Source organism: Streptopelia decaocto (genome assembly GCF_964273445.1).
Source record: "Streptopelia decaocto genome assembly, chromosome: 13".
NCBI classification, from domain to species: domain Eukaryota; kingdom Metazoa; phylum Chordata; class Aves; order Columbiformes; family Columbidae; genus Streptopelia; species Streptopelia decaocto.
Genome location: NC_138668.1, coordinates 12936545 through 12957964, shown reverse-complemented (window position 1 = coordinate 12957964; position 21420 = coordinate 12936545). Strand labels below are relative to the sequence as shown.

General features: G+C 38.2%; 1 protein-coding gene across 2 annotated transcripts in view; it reads left to right on the top strand.

The window, feature by feature from the left end:
- KATNIP (katanin interacting protein) overlaps nt 1-21420 on the top strand; it is a 55695-nt gene that overhangs the window by 4989 nt on the left and 29286 nt on the right. Inside the window, exons 4-13 of one of the 2 annotated variants that reach the window (XM_082064310.1) lie at nt 2185-2264; nt 3630-3764; nt 5847-6108; nt 7478-7627; nt 9654-9817; nt 11906-12018; nt 12460-12574; nt 12990-13196; nt 14755-14895; nt 19102-19987. In XM_082064310.1, the coding sequence (XP_081920436.1) occupies nt 2185-2264; nt 3630-3764; nt 5847-6108; nt 7478-7627; nt 9654-9817; nt 11906-12018; nt 12460-12574; nt 12990-13196; nt 14755-14895; nt 19102-19987 (2253 nt within the window). Of the gene's footprint in view, nt 1-2181; nt 2265-3629; nt 3765-5846; nt 6109-7477; nt 7628-9653; nt 9818-11905; nt 12019-12459; nt 12575-12989; nt 13197-14754; nt 14896-19101; nt 19988-21420 lie in introns of both variants that reach the window. The other variant, XM_082064309.1, reaches the window with a different exon arrangement.

The following is a 21420-nucleotide window of genomic DNA, read 5'->3' as shown; positions in this document are numbered from 1 at the left end:
GAACCCAAACATAGTTTCACGACTATGTATGTACTTCTACTGAATGTCCGTGTGGTCACAAAGGGTAGCATTGGGTCACCTTTGATTATGACTAATGTTTTGATGATGTACTACTCAGTTCTCAGCTACTAGAACAGGCACTGTCAGCTCAAGTCTCCAAGGCAATGACACCAGTGAACCTATTTTGTGTGTCAAAGCAGGTAGTGGTTGGTATTCGCATCCCATCCATCTCATGAGAAGGACATTTTTTGTTCTGAAGCAATGTTTGTAGCACAGATGACTAGCTCAGCTGTATCACCTTCTGCCTGGAATTTGAACTACTCTTTTTTTTTTCCTGGATTAGAGAGACCTGGTCATGTGAATTCATCACAAAATATTCAAACAATTCTGAGAACCAAACACTCAGTGGTGGCAGCATGAGTCCTACTGTACCCCCATACATTAGTGGCCTTCTGGGCAGTGGCTTCGAAGAGATGGATTGCTTAGAAATTGGAAGTGAAAGGTGCTTCGAGTTGTGTCCCAAAGCAGTGAGTGAACCAGATCACACTTCTAGCCTTGTAATCTCAGGACAGTTCACCCTCAGTGCCAGAAGAACCCCATAGCAATCAGCACCAATGCTAATCACTGCGAAGTATTTCTGGAGTTAGGTAGGAATAGTGTAATGGAGCAGCAGGAGCTCCAGCTGGAAGGGCTGTTTTTGTTCCTTGGAGCAGTCCATTCCTTTTCCCTTCTGTTCTTAGTCCTGTTTCAGGCCTAAGAGACAGGTACTTCGTGCTGAAGCAGTAGGACAACCTCTTGTTATTCTTGCTCTGTAATTTTATGTTTACTGTAAGTTGATGTAAGCATACCCTGTTTCCTCCAAGAGTGGTCCTACCCTGTGCCTGCTCTCTCCTCCCTGCTTGTACCAGCATTTGTGCAATCTCATGGTTGACCAAATTGTACAAGTGACTACAGTTAAAAGTAATCTTTCTTTTATGTTTTTCCTCAGTTAAAACTTGCCCATATCAGTTCTCTGAACGTGCACAGGTGTGTGTAGCTTTGTCCAACCCAAAAGAGAAAAAGTGGTAATGAGAGTTGTAATGAGCAACCTGATCTAATTTTCAAGTAAGTCCTGCTTTGAATGTAAAGTTGGACTAGGTGACCTCCAGAGGTTCCTTTCAAACTAAATCTTTCTGATTCTATGACCTTTGTAGGACGACTGCTTCTTTTATAGGTAGTGCCAGTTTCTGCTGGCTTAGGGTGACCACTAAATTATGGCTTGAAGAAAAAAGGTTTTGCATCAGCTATTTTTTTTCACTGAGAAGAAATGGAAGCTGTAAATCTGTCTTGGACATAGGAAATGAGATGCCTTTATTTAGGATGCTATTGAGAGTGTTGGTGATGTTCTTGTTCCCTTGAGGATGCTGATGTGACATGCAGGTTGTCTGTGTCTGTGTCTCAATGGAAGCATCTTCTCAAAAATCCATGGTTCCACTATAAGTTGGCACCATTTCCTGCATAGACACCCTTAATTCTGTTTGACTATACAAAGAATTTTTGCAGAAGTTCTGAAACCAACTCTTCCTTGCCTTGGAAATGAAGGAAAATTATTGTCCTTCATTTACGACTTGTATATGAAGAATTATTCTCTGCACAGTGTGTTAAATACCTAATACATTCTATTTGATCTGCCAGTACCTTATGTTTCCTGAGTTTGAGAATAAATACACACAATTTCTTTGTAAACTCAGCACATCGCCTGTTGTTCACTGGGGCCCTGTCTATCAGAGTCTGCCTTTAGTAGTCTGGATTCTGGGCTCAGTTGGCTTCCTAAGACAGCTTGCTGTCTACCCAGCTGGGAGTTAGTGATTTGTGCCCCTATTCTAGAACATATTGCTATACTTTCATATCAATGAATATGGGGCTTTACTTGCTGTGAAGTTAATGTCTCTTTAAGCAATTTATTCTGTTGAATACACACGATGATTACTGTCCCTGGAGAGGTTCAAAACTCCTACTACAGATAGACACCTAGCCAGTATGCAAAGTGGAACGCCTTTTCGGTGTTGATACCAGTCACATGTGAAAGACTTGCTTTTCTGCCCTCATCTGGGAAAAAAAAGAATATGAGCTAAGGTGTATTGTCAAATACTATATTTGTATTTTCTGCCTTCTAATTCTTGTCTCTGTGTTCTGAAAAAGCAGCCCAGCTAGAACAGAGTGAGTTGCAAAAATGCAGCACACAGACGGCACCAGGGAAAATGAAACGCAGAGGTTGGTTTCAGGTAAGGAACAGTTTGCAGAATGCATCTTTGAACTAATTCTTAGATTGTAAGTAATTTTAGGGGAAATTGATTGCAACTAGTAGATAGTGAGCAGTTGGGATTCTCATAGAATCTGAGTCTTAGTTTGGTCTGGATACGGAGTGGTACCTTGAAATGATACCGTGACCAGTTTTGTGTGTACTTTGAAGACCAGAGAGGCAAATCTCATTGAAAGGGTCTGGTTTCAGTCACATCCATCACAGAAACTTGATGTGATTGGCTCACTCTGTCCTCCAGCAAAATAGCTGTTGCTTGACATCTCTGATAGCAAGCCTACAGAGCTTATCTGGTGCAAAAACAGAGAATCTCATTTTGGAGATACATCCCTCCTGTCACTGCTGTTCTCCACCCTGCGGTAGTATTAAGGGACACAGAGGTGTAATTTGCATAGCTTGAGGTATAATTTGTGACAGATTCTAGTAAAACAGAGGAGAAGAAACATGTTTATGGATAATGAAAATACCCTGCCTATAAGAAATTTAGGGCCATTAGCTACATAGTTCTTGGTTCATTGAAGAAACTTCAATGATCTCTTTTTCTTTTGGTGTGAAGAAGGATCTGACTTAACCTGTGAAGGAGTATGACTTCATCAACAGAACAAATGTGAATTCTGAACAACTTCACCCACATAATTACCTTAATTGATTAGCAATTGCCCTGGCTGGATGTCCAGTCTGTGCTTGAGTGAATGGAGATCAGAGGTCTGTGTCACTGCAGATCAAGTGTTCACATCAAGCAGGTTTTCTTTTCTTTCAGCACATATTGCACATTCAAATTGTAAGGCTGTATTACTTTATTTATCACCCTTGCTGCTTAGTTGAATTCATTTTCTCAGCTGCTCTTTCAGCAGATCACTGCTTACATACTGGCCTGTCAGAACTCATTTGCTAAGTTTGCCAAATGTGTGTCTAGTCATAATCTAAATCATTCTAATCACAAGAACCAAATGAAGAAGGAGGTGTCTCCTTTGACCAGATTGGAAAGTTAGCCAAATATAGGCAGCTATACTAAAAACTAGCGACTGCCTGAGACTAGCTTAGAATGATAGCTTAAGTCTTTTATCCAACTGGATGGGAGGATAGCAGAGTTACAGCAACTGGCATTATTTAGCTAAGGAAATGTGCAACCACTGAGTAAGATGCAGGTTGTACCAGACAGTTGATGCAGGGGCCTAAGGATGACCCCAGGAGGAGAGAAACCTTCATGGAAAAGAGGGGAAAAATGTTGCTTGATCTGGATATTGTTATGTAAAATGTAATGATTATTCTTTTTGCACTGCTGATAGCACAAAAGATGTCCAATTCCCCTGTATGCTTCTTTTAACAGAAAACTGTGGAGATTAAAACAGAAAGGGGTGATAAACTCTGCATTAAGCCTCCTCTCGAGTACTCTGAGGATTTTGAACCTTATGAAAGCTTGAGCATGGAAACAAATGATGATGATCCTCTCCGTTACTCCCAGGTACAACTGGCAGTTGCCTTCTATTGTTCATGGCAGTGTCAACTGAAACGTGAACAGGCTCAGGTGTCAGTCCTGACTAGAGCATGCAAACCCAGTACATAGTGTGTCTTTCACTAGATAATTTCACGCTGATAAGGTGTGACATAAAGGAGGAAAAAATGAAAAGAAAAAGTAAAACTACTTTGAAAATCTAATCTCAGTCAACAACACTTTAACATGTTAAATCCTTATTTAAAGAGGTAGAATATTGTCTCCGTTGGATAGAACCAAGGTATTTCATGCAAGGAGACTTTCAGTTCACTTAATGGTTGTCCACATGAACATAACTCCTGGCTGTCAGGTTAGAGAAAGCTTAAACAATAACTTTTTTTTCTGGGTTTATGTTAGTTTTTCAATAATTGTGCTAAAATTGTTGCATGTCATTGCTTTACCTAACAGAAGTCAGAGTAAAGTTTTAAAAATATTATAATCAATATAGTTGCTTTCCATCAAGGGTTGTTATTGTGTTGACTCCGCTGTTTGACAGTTCAGCCTTTCATTTGGTTACTACTTGCGGTTGGTTCCAGCACAATTAACAAGTGTCCTGTCATTTGGTTACTACTTGCGGTTGGTTCCAGCACAATTAACAAGTGTCCTGTCCTTAAAAATATGAATAAATGAACAAAAATTTCTGCCCAGCCAATTAATGACATGAATAAAGCTTTTCCGGGTAGTGGAGTAGCATCTTTATGTGAAACTGTAAACAGATCTTACCACTGACATCAGACAAACTTCCCAAACACATTTTCCTAGCTTGCATCTTTCTACCTTTCCTATATTGCTTTTGAGCTTATGATTTTTTTTGTTTTCTAAACCAGTAATTTGTTTACAGTGATGGATATTTATAATCATTTATGTGTAAGTAGCAATCTAATAATTTTAAACCAAAAGCCCCCTTCCCTTTGTGTCTCAGATGGAAATACTTCTGTTTTCCTGAAGCTATAATGTGTTTTCTTGAGTATCTTTTTTACAATGCAGGTATCATGAGGTTTCAAACTAAAAGAAATGCCATATAACTGTCTGTCAAATAGCTAGAAATATTATTCCCGACTGTCATAAAGATGTTCTCAATATCAAGCCTCGGGTTGCTTGTAGACCCTCTTTTGAACCAAATTTTGCCTTCTCTTTGTAATACGTTTCTGTCAACATGGATTTTCTAACAAGTGTAATCTGTAGCAGAAGAGCAGCTTGAAGCTTTCATTGCAAAGTGCACATACACTGTCACATTTAATTTGTACCTAAGATAGCTTCAGGTTTTCATTTTACTCGTACAGTTTGCTTACCTATATTTACATCAAATCTCTTAATACCAACAAAGTAGGAGAAAAATAAATTTAAGATGTGAAAGGTCTTTTCCTTTTACATTCATAAACCCAAATGTCTCTCCAGTATCACCTATGCTGTTTGTGGCATGAGCTGAGAGAGGCAAGGCAGTTCTGTCAACAGTATGTTTCAAATAGGTTAATTTTTGCATAAAATACTGTTACAGTGTGTCCAATTAAAAAAAAAATCTGTGCAAGCTTAGTCCATTAAACCACAAGTCTTTTCTACTGTTTTTGTAGTACAGATGTGTACAAGACAGGACTGTTATCGTCTCTCCAATTACTTATAAAGAAGTTGCTAGTACGTTGGCTTTGCAGTCTTGTGAAGGCATTTGGAAAATCTGCATTGCAGCTAGTCTTTCAGATAGCAAGCTAAAATATACGGTAACTATGCAAGGCTGGCAAAATATATGCCCTTGCCCTCTCTTACCTCCTGTTTGTAACTTATTCCTAAAAACTGGTTTTGCACATAAAGAGTCCTTGACCTACAGAATTTTCCTGCAAGGATTCTGATGAGAAGGAGCGAAGGAGTTGCAGGATGATTTTCTATACAAGTCATCAGAGGAGTGAAGACAACATAGGATTGTGAATATTTTTAGCTGCGTCATGGCTCTGAGTTCAGGAGAAGATTTTTCTTTCTCCTAGGGAAGAGGCAGCCACATTGGTTTATTTCAAAATACATGTTTGAGCTTTTCTGACTAATCTGTTTGAATTGTACCAGAAACTGAGAAGCAGTTTACAACTCAGTAAAGAAGAGAAAAGGATGGAAAGAGACTCTCTTGGTGATGATGATGACTCTGTTGAAGAGGATGTGCTTTCAGAACCATCTCCCACTGAGGAAACAATTGCAAGCTTTGGAGACCTTCAGCTGCATTGCAGTGGATCACAGCAGAAAGAAGCTTCTGAACGTCAGGACACTGGGAGATGCTCTGGCCTTGATTCTGGTGGCCTTACCATGTTGGAGTTCAACAAGGATCAAAGTAGTAAGTCAGTTAATTATACACTAGTAAAGTACCATAATAATAATTCTTTGAGAGCATTACTTTTACGGGAATCACTGCTGGTTAATCATTAATGATGGTCTCACGAGTTGTTTTAATCTCCTGATTTGGGAGACTTGCATCCTCTTACTACTGTGTTAAGAATTTTTTTGCAAAGACAAAGATATAGCCTGGGTTAACCCAGTTGCATCACAAAGCCTTGATACTTGAACTAAGATTGTCTCAGGCTGTCTGTGAGACTTTTCAAGTGATAATTATTTTTTTTTAAATATATTTTTGGACTGTTTCTTTCAGTAATCCAGGCAGCCAAATCTTCTCAGTCTCAGCTTCCTCCTTTTCACATCCTGGATGCTGGATACCTGTTGTCACAGCACGTGCTATTCATCCCCGATGAAAGATGTATCAATTGAAGAAAGCTGATTTATCTGGCTATGGGCTGCTTCTTTTTGTCAGGTCTTCTCCTTTGGAGATCTCCATGTCCAAACCCAAAACCGGTCACTAGGTCTTATTAACTTGTTAAAGGTAGAGAATTCAGGCAGAAACAAGACCTGGACCTACCTTCAGTATTTCTCAAAATTCCCTCCCCACTCATTTCAGGTACATTCATTTGGTTTCTTGGTAGTTGGGTTTGTGTTTTTTTTGCTTTTCTTTGCCTTACCCATAGTTAATTGCTTAACTGAAGAGGAACGATCTTTGAACAAATTGAGTAAAGGAGTGTTCCTCGCATTGTCACAGAGGTGACTGGAGTGCGAATGGGGAGAGGTGGTAGAAGAAGAGATGGGAACAAGGGCTGGAGCAGCACTGAGAACAAGATTGTTGGGAGAGAACATGATTATGTTTTTCCACAGAGAAGTTTCAAAGGCGCGATGCAAACAATGGAGGCATTAATAATTCTCAAATAAAAAACTGAAGTATGAAGAAGTACTCATATGAACTAGAGTAGGCAACCCTCACTCCCTTTGAAACTTCTAAATAAGACAACATTTTAATCTGCATTTTAAGAATTTATTTTGGTATAACTATGTTGTTAAGTGACTGAGGACTTTTTTATTTTTGCTTTTCTTGACAGTAATGCAGGTAAATATCTAGTACAGATGAGATATATTTGTACCTTATAATGATATATTTTATTTTGTTTCACTAAGTATGTGCAAGCCATGCATCAACAGAACATTTCCATCAATAGAACAGTATCAACAAAAGGGATGGAGGATGTAGCTTATCACTTGAACTATGCCAGCATAATTAAAGTGGCAAAATTTGAGGAGTTCAGATCCAGTAAGTTTTCCCTAGCTGGCTTCTCCTAAAGATCTTTGAAGTTGATTATTTCTGTTCACTTATTATCTTGCAGAAGTGAAGCCGCTACGAGTTCTCTCGGCAAAAAGAAAAGATAATGCTGAAATGTACATTCCTGTCAGACCAGTCGCAGTAAAAAATAAAATCACTCGGCCGCTGTCCGCTGAGTTCCTGCGGCAGGAAAGACATGGAAGAACTTGTTCTAGTAAGAAATAAGAATATGTAATGTCAATAAGGAGAGTTTTCATGCTTTTTTTTCCCTCTGGCTCAGATGTAATTTCAGCGCATATCTGTCAATATGTGATTTTTCTTAGCTCTTGTCCTTTTTTTGTAGTGTGGGGTGTTTGTTTGTTTTGTTTTGATTTTTTTGTGTGTGTGTGTTCGTTGGTTGGCTTTTGGTTGGTTGGGTTGTCGTTTTGTTTTTACCACCTCAAGTGTTTTGACTTAACTAAAATTGTGTCTTCTGCTACATCTTTACTACCTCCCTTCTCTTTTTGCTTTCACAGCATCAGACATTTTCCTCTCCCTTTCAGTCCTTGTGTTTGCTCTGCCTTTTGTAATTTCCTCGTGGTGATCTGTTCCCTATCATATTAACAGAAATTTGTCTTCTCAAAATCAGCTATTGATGCTTTGGTGTAAGATTTTAACATAATGGATTTATAGCAAAAGAGGCAGAGTTTTCCACGCCACATCAAAACTGTTGCTGTTTGGGACTGTGCTTGAATTACACCTTGAACACTGCAGGTCAGTCCCCTGTGCTGGGTAGATGTGCTTGTATCTCATACCGTACTGGAAAATGTTCTTCCTGGACTGGAGAACACCATTTCAAAAAACAGCCCCCAAATCTAGGGGCTGAAATCGTGACTGCATTTGTTATTTCACCACAGCCCTTAACTGAACAACTCTGATGAACTTAAGTTTTGAAAAGTCTGAGATAAAGTTTTCAGATTTGCCATACTCTGTGGTTGAGACACTTTTCAAAAAAGCAAAATCCAGATGTGTCCCAAGAAAGCAATAAAGCTCACAGTTTTGAGAAGTCAAAATGTTAGTTTCTTAATTGGCAGAAAACCAGAGTGAGGAAAATAAGCTAATTGTTTTTGGCTTCAAATAAATCCTCTTTGTAGCTTCTGAGACCCTCACCCACCATCTGTCTGAGCAGATGCTTGCTTTGACCGTTTTCCAAAGATATGTGTAGCATTTTCTCAGGTTATAATAGTGCTTATTAGAACTGTTTCTATCCAACTATCACTTTAAATCCTTAAATTAATTTCATTTCAGGGGGATGGTATAGTACAGAAAAATTAAAAAAAAAAAGGCTTTATGCTGTCCCTGTTGCAGAGATGACTAATACTTGCTGAAAGTTTTTAGGAGTGTAGATGGCATAGGGCTCAAAGAGTGTGAGTGCCGCAAATCTCAGTTCAGTTTTAACTTCCTGTCTTTTCAAGGTAGATTTCATGTTACTGGCAAATGCCATTTTACTCTGCAGCTCACCGAACCTCACTGCAGCATTATGAACACGCTTGCGCATCAGTCAGTTCTTCAGTATTTTCACTTGATTTTTAGTGTCTGTACCACTTCGGTTTCTTTTCTTCCTTTGACTTTCAAAGTCCTTGAATATGACCACTGTGCTTCTCTTTTAGTCCAATCTCAGATCCTCTATTGTTAAATTTGATTTCCTTTCTTTTAAACCTGTTCATAGGCTTTGACGTTTCTGTTTCTCCGTGATGTTTGGGAAGACTGGGATGCGTATGAGCATTTTGATGACTACTTAAGTGATAAGGTCATTTATTTTGCCTCGAAAATAGCAACTCCTGACTCCCCTTGTTTTGCTAGAAGTCTCTGGGGATTCCTCCAAAATAGCTGAACACTCCAGTTACATTGAAAAATGCTGTGCTGCTATTATATATACTTCCTTTTCAATTAGCCATTACAAGGCATTTTCATTAAATATCTGAACAAAGCAAGTACAAAAAGCTTTAAAAAATATATTTCTCATTTGTCAGTTTTCCTTCTCTTATCCTACTGTTTCAACTGTTGCCTAAAGTAGATGTGACCTGGCATCTTAATATAAAAACAAATTGGTGCAATTCAGCCTTCCTTGGGCTGATTACAGACTGCTAGCAAAGCCCTGTGTCAGTGACTGAATCGAATGTTTCAAAAATATGTTGTTGTAATGTTCCATACCTGTATGTCCGGAAACATTAATATTCCTTCCTTTTTCGGTGGGGCAGGACCATCAAGTCGACCAGAAAGGCCGCTTTCAGCAACTCGAAAGAATGAGTGTGAGAAGGATCCTGATCTCTCAGTTTCAGCTGTGGTTAAAGCAATGCAAATTGAAAATGAAGCCTTGCAGAGAGATCTACAAAGGCAGACAGTTTCCGCAAGCCCTCAAAAGGTATGGCAACATACAGAAAAGGGCTGTTTGATGAGTAGCAAACCCCCCATGAATTGCTATCTCTTATACATTGAGATTGTGTATGAATGGATGGTGATGCCTCTTAAGTGTAATTGAATTTGTAGCATTCTTCTGTAGGGTGGTTTTCTTTAATCTGTTTCCTCAGGACAGCATCCCAGAGCTCTCTCTTGATTTCAGGTATCGCTGAGTAACTGATAGACCAGATGCCCAGTATGTCTATACAGGCAAATGCACAGCTGCACGCCTGTTTGAACCATTTTCATTCTGGAAGCTTCTTAAACAAGATCATGTGTGATTTCCATAGCAATAAATCCTGCCTTCGTACTGAAGTCACTAACATGGGTACTGTTCCCTGTTGATACATGCTCTGCTTTTGGAGCAGAGCTGTCACGTACACTGCTGGCTCTTGCGGAGGAGGAGCTAGTATGGCTTTTCTGCACCAATGCGTGTACATCTCTTACCTCCAACAACTATGTTTAAAAGCAATTTAAAAACTCATAAACAAGGAAATGAACAGAAATCTGTTCCCTTCCGATTCAGGTCAGATTCCTGGTTAAGTTAAAGAATAAGGAAGTTTGTGTTGACTATCCTAGCTAAACTTTGAGCATAACCTATAATTCAGTTCTCCTAACAGGAAGAAAGTACATAAAGAAATTCGTGCATAAACTAGAATTTACAAAGCTATCTATTATGGACAGTGTTCATGGATTCAAAGTGTGGTTCCGGTTTGGTGTTCTGGACACTCATTTTTGTAGGAAGGGAGATATGTTACTCATTTGAATTCTGAGAGTTTCCAGGACAGCTGACTTCTTTAACCTAAGCTGATGCTCCCTGAAGTTATGAGTTGATGCCATGATGAATATGTATCCACTGTCATTGCTGAGCCAACATTAGGTTTCTGTGGAGTTTTGGTTACAAGTGAAGTCTAAAATGTTCTTTTACAATAGGTAAGTACTTCAGATATGATTTCACCATCTGGGTCAACTTTTCAATCTTATTCTTCTTGGTTTTGAGATATTTATAACTTTGTGATTGAGAGAACAAATCGCATTGAATATTCTCACATAAATTGAATATTCTCACATCTTCCTGCTAACATGGCAACTAATTGTAGTATTGTAGTGCTTAAATGAAATACCATGAAATAATACTTAAAATAGATATAATTTTACCCTGACACTTGAGATAGAGTTTCAAAAATCCAGTGTTAATTTTTAGTCTTAAAACTGACCTAAATGATATTCCAGAAGTAATTTAATTTTGCTTATACAATTAAGGGATTCTGGAACTTGGTCTTTGCTATTTAAATGTACAACAATGCAGAATTTTTAATACTAAAAAAGTAATTAGCTTCTAAGCACTTAAAAGTTCTCTTACTCTTCAAAAATTAGAGAAATGGAAGTGACCTAAGAACAGAAGGACTGCCATTCCTAATCTGACTAGTAGTTTACCATGCTGAATATTCTGTATCTGACAGAAGCTACCAAGAAATTTCTAGGGAAAAAGAAAATGAAGGGAGCAGGGAATACCTGCAACGTGGGGTACAGGCAGGCAAAGAGCCTGTAGCATTGTAAGAACTGTAAGACTTCTCTGTTTTCTCTTAGGTAGTCACTACTGACAGCTGTATATTTAAAAAAATAAATCCAGATTTTATTCTAATAAAACTGAGCATTTTTGGGTGTAAAATTCTTTATGATCTTTTCTTCTGGAGAAGGAGAAAGTCTAGGCAGACCTCTGCCAAAGCTCTGGCAAACTCCAAGTCCTACAAAATATATAGAATGAGATTTCAGACATACATATATATGTATTTTTAATAGTCATCAGAGAATGCTTTTATATTACTTTTCTTCCGTGCAGAAGATTAAGCTCCAAGCTCAGCTCTTGCATTGCAAATTGAGACCAATTCTGTTAAATGTGCTTTAACTCATTATAGAGTTACAGATTAGCTACAGTTAGCTGAGACCAGAGCTGGGCCCAAACTCTTATTTATTCCAGAGATGCAGACCGATATGTATTGGTATGTAGAGAACAATGTGAGTGACACATGTTCATATTTTTCTTATTTAGACAAAATTTTCTGTTTCATCTGTTGTTTCTGCAATGGTTGAACCTCCAGAAAAAAGCCGGACAAGGACTGCAGTCACAAAAGTTGTTGAGAGAATTTGTGCTTTTGGAAGCAGGTATATATATATATTTCCTTTTTTCCTTTTTTGGAGAGATATTTTTCACTATGTCTGATAATTTTTAGATACCTGAGACATCATGCAAGTAGTAGCAAATCAGGGAGAAGGTTCCAGCCTTGGGCCAGTCTCTGTAAATCAGGGATCTGCCAACATCTCCCTCTGTCTGTCTCTGTATTACTATGAATTATTATACTTTCTTAGGCTGCCTCAGAACCAGCAGAGAACTGGAGCCTGTTTTTTTAACCAAACTCTGTGTATCTAAGGGGGAGGATGCTGCAACAGTTGTCAACTGCTGCAGTGGTGTTGGGGTACATGGGATTCTTCTGTGGGCTGTGTGGGTTCATCCTATCATCGCTGCACCTTCACACCAACAAAACTATTTCTTAAAAGCACAAGAGTTATAAGGAAGTAACACACAAAAGTGTATGTATGTTTCAGACAACAGAAGAAACTTCTGAATGTCCTTCAGGAGCCTGAGAGCCATTCTGCCTGTGATAATGACATAGTCCTGTTTGATGACAAATCTGAAGCAGATTCCATGTTGAGAGAGAAGGTTTGTATGTTTGTGCACCATAACTGATGGTACATTGGATGATCTATGTTCCACCAATGCTGCTCCACATCAACTAATAAACCATAAGGCAGGGTAAAAGGAAAAAATGTATCACTGTTCTTTATTCATCAGAATGACAAAGGAGTCAAACAAAGAACAGAGAGCTGGTTTGTCCTTAGGCTTTGGAGTGGACTGGAATCTAAGAAGGTGATAAGTTCTCTTACTCTGCTGTAGATTTATTAGCTGATGTGGGGCAGAATTGGCAGAACCCAGAATGATGGAATATTGTACAGATAGCCTTGAGTTGGTAAGCTTTTTGCTTCTGACTCATCAGTATTGTAGTCATAACAGTCTTATTTTGTTCCACATTATTGTTTTGTCACTTTTCTTTATCCCATATTTCATTTTGGTCCAGATGACAACCAATATGGAAGTACGTGATGCCATTTATGTGACTATGGAACTGCTTTCTAACTGGGGAAATCCAGTACACGTGGGCCTGAGGGAGGTGGAATTCTTTGATTTGTGCAATGAAAAGATATTTGTGTCTCCTCATGATGTGGACATTCGAAATGCTGACAACCCAGGAGATTTGTGCTGCTTGGTCAATAAGAACTTAAATGTAAGAGCTTGGTCCTGGATGTGAAAATTTCTCATTATTATATTTCTTTAGTATTCCATCACTGAGTTTTTGTTTAGAAACATGATTGCATTTTGAACCTGATTTGCATAGCAATTATCTGATAATTCCAAAAATGCAAATATTATTTACTAGTAACAAATCCAGCTTTTCTGTCCAAGATGTTGGTATTCAGTTATAATTTCGTTTTAGGGCAGAATTTGATTAATTTGCCTGACAATTAACTGAGCAACTGGAAGGAAGCAGCTTTAACTTGGCCTACTTTCATATTAACTCTGTGGTATTGTCTGTATTGTCTTGGATGAAAAAACACATTCATTTTTTAAAGTATTGTAATACAATCATAGTATCTGTAGAACAAGAACACAAAACTTTAAGGACAGGAAATTTCCCATTTTTGTGGTATGTCTGCTGATAAACATAAGTAAGCTTTGTGATCTGAAGGTGTGGGTGCTTCACTGCTAACTTCTTCCAGATGGTTAATATAAATTTAAGTAAACTTAAGAAGGAAGCATGCTTATTTTCTCTTGTCCTCTTGTTATCCTTTAACCTGGGCTTAAGTTGCCTCCTCCCTTGTACTCTGTGATATGCTGGGGAGGAAAAAAAGATTGGCAGAACATCTGATCCTCGCATTTAAGGAAGTAGTGCCTGATGGAATGTAATGCTTAATAAGACATGGATTAGGCGTTGCATTGAAATTGCTTTCCATAAACCTTTTTGATTCTTATATGCGAATTTAGGTATTTTAAAGCTCAGAATGACAGGAACATCTCAGTTTTAGGGTAACATTCAACATCAAGTATATTAATATTGAACATTTTGATTCTGAAACTCCTTGCTTCTTTCTGAGCTGCCACACATCTTTTTCTTCAATTTCTGAACATGTACAGATAGAAGTTCTGAATAATGTCCAGAATTAGGCATTTTTTGGTACTTTGAAATGTCTTGTTTGTCAGTTGCCTGTAAAATTCACACTGGGAGTTTCTTAGAAAATTTCAAGTGTAGAGTCCTATATATCGCTCTAAGGAATAGATCTGTAAGTGAAATCAGTTGTCTGCAAAGTCTGATTAAAATAGAGGCAGGGAAATAAATTTCTATAAGATTCCCTTCTTTAGAGGTCAAAACAGAAATGTAAGCACTTCAAGATATCATAAAATGATTATACAGTGTCCATTGCACTCAGTGATCCCCTCTAGTGCCTGCAAAGCTGATTAATTTGGTTAAAATAAACTGGGCTTGCTCTGCCCCTGCAGTTGCAAAGCATGGCAGGCTGCCTGCGCTTGTGAGCGTGCAGATGTCGTACTGGGACAGCGAGCAGCTGACCTTTATCTAATTGTCAGGTTGTTGTGAGCTGTCTTACGGCAGGAGAGTCGGATTTACTCTTTGGAAATGAGGTTAAGGTTTTGCTCTTAACATAGCAGATTTTACTAAATTGTTACTTTTCTAATCAATGTCTATTTTTCTGTGGGATGGTGAGTTATTTAAAATATCCTGCTTTAGGAAAGAGTATTAGTGACAGTCTACTTGTATGTGTTTTTAGACCACGAAGGAAAGCTTCCTTTGGATGTGCCCTTTCCATCCGCCCGTCCAACTTTACTTTGTTATCCGCAATCCCACCCGATCACATGACTTTGGTATATCCAAGATCAAGATTTGGAATTACAACACAACAACTCCCTGTGTAAGTAGCCTTTTCTCAACTCCTCTGTATGTATGCTCTACCTTGCCTAGGGATATTCAGCTTGTTCTTCTTTCCAAAAGTATGAAATGGAAGTAGATACCAATTTCTCTTATAACATAGAGAGCTAGGAGGGATCCATGTCTACTGTGAAATTTCTTTTGTCTTAATTGTAAGTGGTAGCAATGTAAGTGTTAACGTTTTCATAGGCACAATTACCATTTTCTTGTAAAGCTTTTAAAGATCTCTAAAGATCTAATAAAAAGCTTGTGTGTTCTGTCAGTTAAACCTTTACTGTGCTGAGAAATAAAGTTACAAAGGTAAGTGCATTTTAATATTCAGGACTTTCAGTTGTTTTACCACAATATAAAAAAAAAATATGTGTTTAAATATGTGTTTTCTCATGTATTTAAGTATAAATAGACTGACTGCTTGATTTTGGTTTTGTCACTTTAATTAAAACGTATACTCTGTGGTCATAACAAAACAAGTAATCTAGTGTTACAAGAGAGACATCTCATGGCAGATGGTCTCTTGTTTGTGTGTCTGAATGTCACCATGGAAATTATTCTTGTTTGTACACTGCAATGTTAAGAAAAAAATCCCAGGTACAGGATCAAAGAGGATTTGCTGTCCTGGATTATAAATAAGAGGCTTTCTCCCTCTGGTTTTGCTGTCATCCATGTTCTTATATAAGCACATATGGTAATTTATATACATGGAAATGGCCATGGAAGGGACAGCTTAAACAAATTTACTGTAACATGATTTATATCTATTTTCTGGAATTTTAATAGCTTCTGCTATTAAAACGTGAGCTACAGAATGTTCCATCATCATTAGAGAGTGCAAAAGGGACTGCTGTTTTTGGAGCTAACAGTATGATTTGTTACCAAAGCTATTGAATATAATGCAGGAAATACACATAAGTGAGAGTTGCCCAAGTGCTTTTTCAAGCAACAGGCAAAAAATTAATTCAGGCCAGTACTTTTGTATGTTCAAGTTTTAGAACTTGAGTCTGGAGGTAGTAAAAATATGTCTGAAGGAAGCTGTAAAACTCAGATTACATCATTGCCACAGATTCCTTGATTCATTGTATTAGAAGGAAGGTCTCAGGGAATGCTTCATCTTGCATTTATTTACTTCAGATGAGGTTTGTGGAAAAGGACATCATTTTTAGTCTGCGAAGAGAGATCAAGTGTAAGTAAAGGCGGCCAGCTCTTTTCAAGTTTGTCTGAAATATTCAGACTTTTAGTAAACACTTTCTACAACCTTGACATTGCATCGTTACTTGATGCCATTAAAATGCTTTTTGTAAGATCCAATATAATGTCTGTTGTGTGTCTTCACAAATCTGTGAATGGAATTAGTACTTAAAAGCATGAAGGTCTTAGTTGCCCTCCAGTTGGATCATTTTCTCCTGCAAGCGATTGCCCATATGCATGTTGCTCCTGTGAGTATGTTAATGCCTGTTCTCTTGAGCTGGAGATATTTTCAGCACTGGGGTGCATTGTCTGTAAGGATGCAGCAACTTTGCCTCAGCGGAGTTAGGTATATAAAAGAACTTTTTTCTTCTAGTTCACTTTTTCTATTGCTCTTTCTTTTCCACTCTTCAGTGAGAAGTCAGGCAGTGGCAAATTCAAGTCCTCTGTCCAAGTATAATTTGCAGAAAAGTGCTTCTGGTTTTAAGCTTTATCCTTCATGCACAAATATCAGTGAAATGGCCAGAAATACCATTCCTGCTGCTTCCTTGGGAAGCACTATCCCAGCAGGCACTCTGCCGGGCTGAAGGTACAAGCTGGGAAGGAACGTCAAGAGAAACCTTAGAACTGTTTTCCCCAAATCTTTCATTTTTTTCTCTCTGATGTTGATCATACCTACTTGCTTGTTTTGAGACATTGTGCCATTCTACTTACTCATCTGTGAGGAAAAAAATAATGGCCTTGGATGAAGTATTGAGTGATTGTTTACAGGGTGGCTTCTTGATGGGATTACTCATGAGGAAGTGATTTCTCCAGGCTGCTTTTGCTCAAGGAGAGTTGAGCAGGGTATTAGGAGAGCCTCACCCTTGTGTCAGTCTTTCCCACCACATCTGATCACTAAGCAACTGGGAGCTCAGAAGGGTGGTGGGAGGGAATGAAAAAGAGCAGTTCTTAGTCTTACGTCTGCATATATTTGTTCTTGGAGTCCCTGGGATTTGTTCATATTTTTCCTTCCTGAGCCTCAGTCTGCTTAGAGTTCTGATGCAAGAGATTTTCATTAGCTCTTTTACTGTTTCTTCATGACTGGATGGTCCTTCTGAGCTCTCAGCTGTTACTAACGCCTGCCTCAGTTCAGTTTGTCTCTATGGTGCTAGAAATGTCTGTAGCTTTGGCTGTTTCATCTTGATAAAGTTTGGACACCTCTTTTGCTTCCTGCAATACCTATCCCAGACACTCCAAAGCATCAGAGAATGGGACGTCATTTCCCACTGACTGTCCCTCTTTCAGGGAAAATAAGCTCCACCATCTCATTTTGTAATATTTGCTCTGTCTACCTGTCCTCCTCCAGTACTGGTGGGTGAAGTGAGATTCATTTCAAAACATGTTGTTCTTAAGAGGTTGCTGATTTTAGATAAAAACATGAAATTGGCAAATAATTTTCAAAATATACATGCGCGCGTTTCTGTGGTTCCATGCTGTTTATATCTGTTCTTAGGTAAAAAATCTTGCTCTTTCCCATCATGATTTCAGGCAAAGCTATGTAGTTAGTTTTTAGTATATATAATTATTTCAGTGTTTTGATCCTCAGTTAGATTACTCTAGCAGTCTCCTTGGTCAAGGGGAAAAAATACCATGTTTTATAGGCAAATGCATCAGTACAGACATATAGTACTTTATTGATACTCTAGGAATAACACAGGCAGCCATAACATAATGGCCAATTAAACTGGGTTTACAGCTGTTTCTGAGAAGCTGGTGAAGGTTAAACTTTTCTATCAGGAATGTCTCACATTCCTGCACCTACTTCCCTCCCTCAACTGTAGCTTTCTTGGTATCCCTGCATCTTCTGTTTTCTCCTCTGTGTAGGTCTGTATTACATTTTTTGCCCCATACGTGCCACGACTTGGCAAGCAGTAGAATGGAGGTTATATAGACTTGTAAGCTGTAAAGTGTGCACGCAGGAGTGAAGAAGTGGAGACACTTGTACTTGCAGAAGAAGGAGTAACTGGTTTAGGCTGGGAGCTGAGGAAAATTTAAATCAGTATTCAAAGTGAACTGACATCCAGGAGATGAGCAAGAGGGATGAAACTGAAACTTACTTTCATGAAAAGCTTCTCAGTTTCCACGAAAATAAGAAAAGAACAGAGAGTCTTTAAAGACTCAGCATGATGGACATGTTACCAAAATTTAGAGGGCAGAAAGGAGATGGATTTTGTCTCATCTTCTATATTTTCTTTGAAGATACCAGTATTATTGTTAAGAAGGAGAAAAGGTTAGATGGAAATGGTAAAGAGAATAGAAAGAATATTAGTTCCAACTTCAGTGGAATGAAAAAATCAGATTTTAGTGGGTGCCACAAAAAAGAACATAAAGTTGTGAGTGGCAGAGTTGTGTCTGAGATAAAGGCCTTCTATTTAAAAGACCAGTTAAGCATTGGAATAGGCTATTGAGGTAGATTATTTGAAAATGTTAAAAACAGATTTCTTCACAGTGTTATAGGTTATTTTACTTTCTTCAGTGGAAAGAGATGGACCAGATGATGTTTTTTAATGTCCTTTCCAACTCTATATTTCTATAACTCCTTTTAACTTCACTGGTTTTGATCTGGGTGTTTGTTTGCTGTGGAACATGTAGTGGAAGTGGTGAATCTTAAAGATGCTGAAGCAAAATGTGCCTCTGGAATTTATAACCTGATCAAATATAATTATACTTAATCTAGGCTTCTTTGCTCAGGCTTTTCTAAATATTTAAGTCTTGTCAGCCAAAATGGTTCATAGAAGTGTCTAGCAGGGTTTTTAGTCCTTTTAAATAAAGTCTTAAATATTCCACAGTATTTGTCGGTTGTTTGACCTTTTGATTAAAAAGTAGTCAAAAGCATGTTAGTGATATGAGAATGGAATCGTTTTAATCTGTTTGTTGATTAAGTGTTCAAATATCAGAGTTCCAGAACAAGGATATCTAATGCTTGAACAGCTTAATTGAGATCTTCATACCTTTATTTTTGTAGGACCTTGATGTTGGAGCAAGGAAGGTGAAGTTGTATGTTGATGAGAACCTTGTATTTGATGGTGAATTAGAGAGAGCCTCTGGAGATTTCCTCACTGACCATAGCACTACAATTGACCTTACAGCTCACAAGCAAGACATCTCTGTATATTCTTCAAACGAAAGGAAAGAAGTAAATGCACCTGGAGTCACAGAGAAGAAAGCAGACTTAGACTTAAAATGCTTGGAGTCAAACAGTACTTCACTAAACTGGAAATCTCTGCCAGAAGAAAATCTTCTTGAGCATAAGATGAACTCAATCAGCTTGACGAAGAAAAGTTTGTTTGAGTTAGAGGATGGTAGAAAAGTGTTACCATCTCCAGTTCGTATGAAAGATGCTAAAGAGAATGCAGCAGTACAAGCAGTTATGGAGCATGTCCAATCTGATGATGAACTTACTTTGAGCGAACAAATGGAAAAACTAACAGGAAGAAAGTTGTCTGATTCTGCAGGTGCAATTCCTTCTTGGTTACAGTCATCTTCCCAAGTAACAGAGAATAATCAGGTTACTTCCAGTAAGCAGAAGCCTCCTTGGCTTGCTACAGAACATTGTTTAGGCTTGAGATTTCAAACACAGTCAGATGGAATCATGAAAAACTTTTCAGATCTGACTAATGAGAATGTCAAATGTCAGAGAAATGAGCTGGGAAGATCCAGTAGTAGGAATGCAAAGGAGGATGAGAAATCAGAAATGCCACCCAGAAAGGATGATGGTATGGGCTTGAACATTTCTAACAAAAATTGCTGCAGTTCACAGTACCCTACAAGTGGAAGGAGAAGTGTCAGAGGTGTAAAAAAGGAGGGATTAAACACTATAAATCTTGGAGAAGATGATTCTGCTCTCAAAGGTACGAGCTCACAATAGAACCTTAGTGCAAGTGCTGACATGTTCTCGATTTTGCAGAAACACAGAATCATTTAGGTTGCAAGGGATGTCCTGAGATTTCTGAGGTATAAGCAGTGGAATTTTATTTGTACTGTTTGCAGTGTTCATTTTTTCTCATTCATGCTATAGCAATGCTCAGAGTCTCTCTCCTTGTTCTACACCTGTTGTGAAATGCTCTTTCTTTTCTGAAAAATTTACATTCTGAGTTAGTATTTTTTAATTTATTTGGAGAAGATCAAAGACTAAATTTCAATAAATTGTATTATAATAATTGACAGTCCTGCAGATGGCAAATGTTTGCAAATATCTATGAAAATCTGCAAAAATATAAAGAGTGTGACCTCAAGGTAGTGAGTAGATTTACAGAATTTATTTGTGTAGCAGGCTTGTGTCAATCTCAGTGTGAATGTATGTTGAATGTATTTATTCAGAGTGAATGGAAAACTGCCCTTATTGTCTCTTCTCTGCTCATGACATTACTTACCTCTTTCAAACCTCTCCCTCAGACACCTCTGCTCATTTATGAGGCGTTTTCTACGGAATTTAGCTGTTACCTGCTCCATGCTTTTGATCATCCTTTCCATCCTTCTCCAAAGCTTTTTCAGTTCGCCTGGATCCTGTTGGAGGTGGGGGACCCAGATTTGTGTGGTTGTGTTTACTCTAACAGCAGCCAACAGTGTGTCCCTTGGGAAGAGTTTGAGAATTAGGCAAGTTCTGAAGCGCCTGCTCTCTCCCAGCCTCCAGCAACCTATGGCTAAGATATTTTCTGGGCATGGGGTATTGCTTAACAAGTCTAAATAACATGAGATATGTTTAATCTCCCCTTTTCAGTTTCAAGCCACGTGTAACTGACTTTTTTTTTGACCCTTCCTGCCCTTTCCTTGGCATTCTGTAATTCTTTAGCATTCAGTAACTTGTCTGAAATGAAGAGAGTCTGGCTGAACGACGACAACAAGACCCAGAGAGTTGGAAAAAGAGGTTACAAAAATACAAATAGAATTTTTTAGGCGATTTATCATAATTAACCATCGTAACGATTTACATGAAAGTGTACCTTGCTGTATGTTGTATTTGAGTGCTTGCATTAAATTTATGGTCCTAAAGGGCAGGAAGGATGCCCATACACAGGAATGCCAGTTCAAATTTCACAGCAGGTACTGCATGACTTTTTCAGGCAAAGGTGAGGAAAATGGGTCTTTCTAAACAGAATGTCTGAATTTTTTCTTCTCTTCCTCTCTGTGGAGAAAACAACAATTTTGTAAGTATATCAGAAATTATACCTCAAAGAAGAAAAAAGTACGGAAGTAATTGGAATAAGTGCCATCTCCTCTTCACACACCCACTCACCACAGCCTGTTTGCTGTTTCACACATTTTACAGTGTCTCTGTTAGACT